Source organism: Microtus ochrogaster, chromosome 4, assembly GCF_000317375.1.
Source record: "Microtus ochrogaster isolate Prairie Vole_2 chromosome 4, MicOch1.0, whole genome shotgun sequence".
Taxonomy (NCBI): Eukaryota; Metazoa; Chordata; class Mammalia; order Rodentia; family Cricetidae; genus Microtus; species Microtus ochrogaster.
In genome coordinates, this window is record NC_022011.1 from 45,036,767 (window position 1) to 45,044,124 (window position 7,358).

The 7,358-nt window shown below is 48.5% G+C and overlaps 1 protein-coding gene across 1 annotated transcript in view; it reads right to left on the reverse strand.

Annotated features, from left to right (window-relative positions):
• Positions 1-6: 6 nt before the first annotated feature.
• Positions 7-7,358, reverse strand: part of Lamc3 (laminin subunit gamma 3) — a 56,323-nt gene continuing 48,971 nt past the window's right edge. The window contains exons 26-28 of the mRNA XM_013355227.2: positions 6,059-6,205; positions 5,467-5,566; positions 7-461 (exon numbers count right to left, since the gene is read on the reverse strand). Coding sequence (XP_013210681.1) covers positions 217-461; positions 5,467-5,566; positions 6,059-6,205 — 492 coding nt within the window. The 3' untranslated portion in view covers positions 7-216. The remainder of the gene's footprint in view (positions 462-5,466; positions 5,567-6,058; positions 6,206-7,358) is intronic.

Below are 7,358 nucleotides of genomic sequence, written 5' to 3' on the forward strand. Positions count from 1 at the left end.
GAGGGGGGTGTTGATGCGTGTGCAGGGAGCACACACTGCGGGCCACACAGGACCACCTGTGGATGAGCACGTACTCACTCTGGCCACTCACACTGAAGAGGATCAGGACATACCAGCAAGGGAGTGTGGTCATTCACATGCACACACAGCAGGCAGACCTGGGACACCTATGGGGAGTGGGCAGGTAACAGCAAGGTGGGGAGGAGGTGACAGGGTCTAGCTGGCACAGTGCTCTGGTAGGCTGCTCAGAATGGTCTCCAAGTTGTGCTTGTCAGCGCGGATCTCAGCGAGGTCACTCTCAAAGCTCTCGATCTGCAGCTCCTGCCGAGCAGACTCTTGCTCCAGCCGTCTCAGCTTGTGATGCAGGGCTCCCTGTGAGCCCAGTTGCAACCTCAAGCTCTCCAGTGCCCTCTGGGTCTCATTCAGGGTCTGAGCAGGAGCTCGGTGGGCATCCAGGGACCCTGTAGAGGAGCACAGGCAGCTTCAGGAGAAGCCAGCAGCTTGCAGGCCTTGGGAACCCAAGACTCAGGTCAGACACTCAGAACCTGGTCTGTCTACCACCTACTGGGAAAAACAGACAGAGAAGGACTGCAGGAGGGGGTAAAGGTCTGGGTATGTGCCACGTGGAGCTCACATGCAGAGTTAAGAACTGGGGATGGCAATAATACCACTTTGGGGTATATATCCAAAGGATGCGGGCTGGAGAGATGGCTCAGAGGTTAAGAGCATTGCCTGCTCTTCCAAAGGTCCTGAGTTCAATTCCCAGCAACCACATGGTGGCTCACAACCATCTGTAATGAGGTCTGGTGACCTCTTCTGGCCTGCAGGCATATATACAGACAGAATATTGTATACATAATAAACAAACAAACAAAAAAACTATCGTGCCACAAGAACATGTGCTCAACTATGTTCATAGAAGCTTTGTTTGTCATAGCCAGAACCTAGAAACAACCTAAATGCCCCTTGATCGAAGAATGGCAAAAAAAAAAAAAAAAAAAAAAAAAAGTGGTACATTTACACCATAGAGTACTACACAGCAGAAAAATATAATGACAGCTTGAATTTTGCAGGAAAATGGATGGAGCTAGAAAATATTATTTTCAGTGAGGTAATCCAGACACAGGAAGACAATTATCACATGTACTCACTCATAGATGGTTTTTAAACATAAAGCAAAGAAAGCCAGCCTACAAGCCACAATCCCAGAGAATTTAGGCAACAATGCGGACACCAAGAGAGATTTACATAGATCTAATCTACATGGGAAGTAGAAAGTATAAAAAGACAGAATCTCCTGAGTAAATTGGGAGCATGGGGACCTTGGGGGAGGATTGAAGGGGAGGGGAGAGGCAGGGAGGGGAGCAGAGAAAAATGTAGAGCTCAATAAATATCATGGGAAAAAAAAGAACTGGGGCTGGAAAGATAGCTCATCAGTTAAGAGTAGGCATTACTCTTGCAGAAGGCCCAGGTTTGGTTCCCAGCACCCACATGGTAGCTTACAACCCTCTATAATTCCAGTGCTGGGGCATCTCACACCCTCTTCTGGCCTCTGTGGGCACTGCATGGACATGGTGCACTCACACACAGGCAAAACGCTCCCCAGTAAAGTAAAATAAAAACCCTTTAAACAAGGTCTCAGGGATTTAATTTTTTAATTCTTTTGTAACCAGACTGGCTTCAAACTCACAGAGGTCTTCCTGCCTCTGCCCCCTGAGTGCTGGGATTAAAGCCATGCACCACCACACCTGGTGGGGTTTTTAATTTTTTAATAATTACTTATATTTACTTATTTGTTGTTTGGGGCTTGAGTGGAAGTCTGTTTTCCCCTTCCATAATGGGGCCAAAGCTGGAGCTCAGCCGCTCGGACTCGGCAGCAGGTGTCTCCACCCACTGAGCCATTTCCTGGCCCAGTTAATAAAATAAAATAAAAGCCTCAATGAGTCCCCTCGAAAACCAGCATCCTCATTTACAAAACTGTGGGAGGGAGGTCCCAAGATAGATGCTGGCTCTAAGGTCAGCACACACCTGCAGGTACCTATGAGCTGGTAGGTTTACGGAGTAGACTGCAGGTGTCCAGGTTCAGACAGGCCCCAGGGTGGCATGGGGCAGGAAGGGCCGTAGGCCCAGGGGCAGGCAGTTGGTTTCTCACCCTGGCCCCTCATGAATTCCTTCCACTTAGTAGGACTGAGCCTCTCCAAGAGACAAAGAGTGGAACCAGGTGCTCACACAGGAATGTCGTGTGGTGACAGCAGCCTTGTCACCTGAAGGGTGATATTCAACAGAAAAAAATGGAGCTCAACTGGGTGGGAGGGTGACAGGGTAGAAGCCAGCCCGAAGTTTTGTTTTGTTTTTTTTCTTTCTTTCTTGGTTTTTGGCTTTTTGAGACAGGGCTTTTCTATGTAGCGTTGGCAGTCCTGGAACTCACTCTGTAGACCAGGTTGACCTTGAATTTACATAGATTTACGTGCCCCTGCCTCTGGAGTGCTGGAATTAAGGATGTGCACCACCAGCCTCAAGTGGTTTCTAATCCTTCCAGGTCCTTCTGAACTTCCCAGGCAAGGAACACTGGCTGAGAGGGCAAAAAGGGGCAGGGGTGGGCTGTTATATGGATACAAAGTGCCTCCTAAAATGTTCGTGGGTTGAAAACTTGGCCCCCAGTTGATGGATCCCACCATCAAGAAGAGATTGGAACATGTAAACCCTCATCAGTGGATTTAACCACTGATGGAATCCTAACTTCCTGAGGTGGCAGCCCTTAGGGACCGTATCCTTTATTTTTTTTTTAATTATATTTATTCAGTCTCTCTCTCTCTCTCTCTCTCTCTCTCTTTCTCTCTCTTCAGGTCAGCCAGCCTAGCCAAATCATGAGTTCTGGGTTCAGTGAGACCCCATCTCACAATATAAAGCAGAGGGTCATTCAGGGAGAAAGGGTACTTGCCCCCAAGGCTAATGCATTGAGTTCAACCCCACATGGTGGAAGGTAGGAAATGACTCTTATAAATTATTCCCTGACCTCTATCTGCAATCTGTGGCAAACACACATACAAATCACAAAATATGTAAGTTAAGAAATAAATATAAGCTAGGCACAGTGGTCCATGCTTTGAATCTAGTTCCTGAGATCTAGAGACAGGCTGATCTCTGTGAACTGGAGGCCAGCCTAATCTGCATGGTGAGTTTTGAGCCCTTGTCTCAAACTAAAATAAAAACGTTAAAAATAAATAAATAGTCCAAGGCCGGGCAATGGTGGCGCACGCCTTTAATCCCAGCACTCGGGAGGCAGAGGCAGGCGGATCTCTGTGAATTCCAGGATAGCCTGGTCTACAGAGTGAGTTCCAGGACAGACGGAGCTACATAATGAAACCCTGTCTCAAAAAATAAAAATAAATACATAATGTGGAGAGTGACAGAGAAGATATCTGAAGTCAAATCGGGTCTCCACACACAAGCCCCACTCCCATACACAGATGAATACTTGCAAAACTTTTAAAGGGGAAATGCCGTGTGAGTCCACTTAGTTGAGCCCCCTAGAGATCTCGAGGCCATAGAAAGGTTGCAGGCGCAGGGAAGGTGAGGGGAGCCAGTGTTTAAGAGGCTGTTTCTCTTTGGACAGCCATGAAAGTTCTGGAGATGTATGTATGTGTCTCCACATGACAGAAAGCCTGTGGAATGAGGAGGTGTCAGACCCCTTCGCAGGCGGGGCTTGGTGGAAGGAAGTTAGGTCACCAGGAATGTGCCCTGACAGGGATATTAGCACTTCTGCTCAATCCTGACTGCTGTCATGTGACCAGGCCTCCCTCCCACGGTGCGCTGTTAGGAAGCACTTCGCAGCCAAAGTCTCAAAGCAACAGGACCAATGGACTCAAATCCAGAGCCAAAGTAGGCCTTCACCTCTTCCTCTCCCTGCACCCTCTCTTGTGGACCCCAGGACTTTGTGCCTGCTAGAGGATCACTCTGCCACTGGGCCACATTCCTACCCCAAATCATTCCTCCTCTTAAGTTGATTGTCTCAGGGAGCTTAACAAAACAACCGACTGCCGGGAGATGGTGGCGCACGCCTTTAATCCCAGCACTCGAGAGGAAGAGGCAGGCGGATCTCTGTGAGTTCAAGACCAGCCTGGTCTACAGAGCTAGATCCAGGACAGGCTCCAAAGCCACAGAGAAACCCTGTCTCGAAAAACCAAAAAAAAAAAACCAAAAAAAAAAAACAACCGACTAACACAGTCACCAAAACGGGTACCTAGCCTGTCAGTGGTGGCCTGTGCCTTTGATCCCAGCACTCGGGAGGAAGGGACAGGTGGATCTCTGTGAGTTTGAGGCCATCATGGTCTACAGAGTGAGTTCCAGGACAGCTAGGGCCACACAGAGAAACCCTATGTTGAAAAAATGTATACTTAAACATGTTCACAAAGTACATTTTATGCTATGTATATCTTAGCACAGTTTTTAAAAATATATGCTGTTCATGTCAGCCCAACCTCTGTCATCATTGCCTGGACATCCAAGTCTGTGGCTACCAGCTCTTCATCCAGAGGTCCTGGCTGTTCATACATAAGTTCTCTTTGCTTCAACCTGTCCAGAGTTTTCTTCTCCTTTTCTTCCTAATTTAAGATTTATTTTAATGTAAGTATGTCTTTTTGACTATATTGAGGGTGTCCCCAGAGGCCAGAATCAGGTATTGGATCCCCTGGAGCTGGAGACACAGGCTGTTGTGAGCCACTGACGTGGGTGCTGGGACTGAACTTGGGTCCTCTAGAAGCGCAGGAAGCAGGTGGGATTTCACAGCCAAGCCACCTCTTCTTCCCACATTCTTTCTTTTTTTTGAGGCATGGTCTCACTGGTACCCAAGGCTAGCCTAGAACTTGGATCGATGCTTCTGCCTCAGCCTCCCAAGGGCTAGGTTTGTGGCTATGCACTATCCCCGCCCTGGCTTCACGTGGAATTTTCCTTCCCGCTTGTGAACCCTTGTCGGCTGACTTCTCCCGATGTATGCACTTCCTAAGTCGTCCATGTTCACTCTTCCTTCAAAGGTGGGCAAACCAGCTCAGGGGGCTGGTGATATGCCCAAAGTGCCACCATGCAGGAAGGGATAGAGTCAGAATCAAATTTTATTCCCAACGTGGCCCTTGCTTTTCTGCCGTTCTTTCTAGGCTCTGACTGCTACCTCACCCACTGGGAAGCAAGGGCTCCTTAACATAGTGAGTGGGTTTTCACTTCCTCCAGTCCACACCACACTCACCAGAGTAGAGGAAGCAGATGTCTCTCTCAGGCTCTGGAGACACAGTGAATTCAATTCCAGATACCCACCCTGCCCTACACAGGGCTCGCATGGCTACAAAGCCTGCGGTAGGTGACATGGTAGAAGTGGGAGCCCTGGATTTTAGGACAAGGAGAAATGCATCCTACGACTGCACACCCCCCCCCGCCCCGCCCAGCCAGGGACTTGCCATAGGGTCTCCTTACCCAGCTTGGCGAGCAGCTCTGACAGGACCTGGATGTCCTTCACCAAAGAACCTCGAGATTCTTGGATCTGGCGCTCCACGGTGCTCAGCCCAGAGACCACCTTGGCCAGAAAGAACATCTTAGTGGCTCCTTGGGGTGATTGGTAGGGCTGGCTAGTTTTATGTCAACTTAAAACAAGCTTAAGTCATCTGAGAGGAGGAAACCTGAACAGAGATGATGCCTCCATAAGACAGGGCTGGAGGCTAGACTGTAGGCCATTTTCTTAGTGATTGATGGGAGAGGGCATGGTGGGTTGGTGACACCCCTGGGATGGGATGCTGGTGTTGGTTGCTATAAGAAAGCAGGCTGAGCAAGCCATGAGGAGCAAGCCAGTAAGCAGCACCCTCCATGGCCTCTGCATTGGCTCCCACCTCAGGGTTCCTGCCCTGTTTGAGTTCCTCCCTGACTTCTATCAGTGATGGACTGTTATCTGGAAATTTAAGTGGAATAAATCTTTTCCTTCTCTGGTTGCTTTTGGTCACGGCATTTCATCACAGCAATGGCAACCCTAAGACACTGGGCATAGGAGAGTGTGAGGGCTGGGCACACCCACCTGCTTAGCCTCCTCCAGCTCCTGCTTGCACGCTTCTGATGTGAGTACTAGCCGAGAGGCCTGGCGGAGTGTGGCCTGGGTCTGGCTGGCCAGTCGGCTGGCATGACGGTGCCTTTGCTTCCCCTCCCTCAGCAAAGCTTTCGCAAGCTGCAGGACAGCAACAGGGAGGAAGAATAAGCCCCTGGGGAAAGAAGGGCTTTGTTCTTTGGTTTTCTTTTTCCAGGCTGAAGTTGGAACCAAGAGTCTCGTACAAGTTAGGTAAGCACTCTACGACTAACCCACATGCCATGGCCAATTCATATTTTGCAATCGGGGCTTACTAAGTTACCCAGGATAGCCTTGAATTTGTGATCCTCCTGCCTCAGCCACAGAGTAGCTGGGACAGAGTCTTGTCCCTCCAGGTCTGGCTTGGACAAGAGTTCTTATGACATGATGCCAAGCAGTCTACACCATAGCTTAGAACTCATTCATTCCCACAATCAACAGGCATGCGCTGGACACAGGCTGTGCTTTCGGTACAAATTCCTGCAAACTACTCATTTCTCCTAGTGGGGACATTCCACCTGTCTTTTATATATGGGGAAACAGAGGTCCAGGGAGGGGGAGGAGGAGCTGCCCAAAGTCTGAACAATGGGACAAGAAACTGCGCCTGGATTTGGCAGGAATATCCAGTATGAACTCAGTAGCTAGGAAAGGCATCCTTGGTTAGTTCCTGGTCCTAGATGAGAAACCCCACTTATCACTAAAGAGTATGTGAGCTGTGGGCTTGAAATATATGGATTTACTACACTGGGATATATATATTTTCATATTTATTAGTAATCTTATCACCAACTGATGGTAAATTTTGTCAAATGCTTTTCTGTATTGTTAGAGCAGAACGCGTCCAATATTTTCTCCTTCATTTTTATCAATTGCTGTAGGTCATTAATTAGCCTGTAATGATACATTCTTAAATCATGGAAATAAATTAGACTCGATAATAAAAAAAAGAAGAAATTACACCTGGAATTCCTAGTTTCAGGCCAGCCCTACAGAAATTTAGGTACCCAGGAGAAGAGTTCACTTGGGTGTGAGCATTGGATCTGAGGAACACACACACACATACACACATATACCCACACAACTCACACACATACACACATACACCACATACACCACACACACACACACACACACACACACACACACAGAATTCGACCCCAGTTAAAGAAAGCCTAAGGAGGCCAGGAGGTGGTGGTGCACGCCTTTAATCCCAGCACTCGGGAGGCAGAGGCAGGCGGATCTCTGTGAGTTTGAG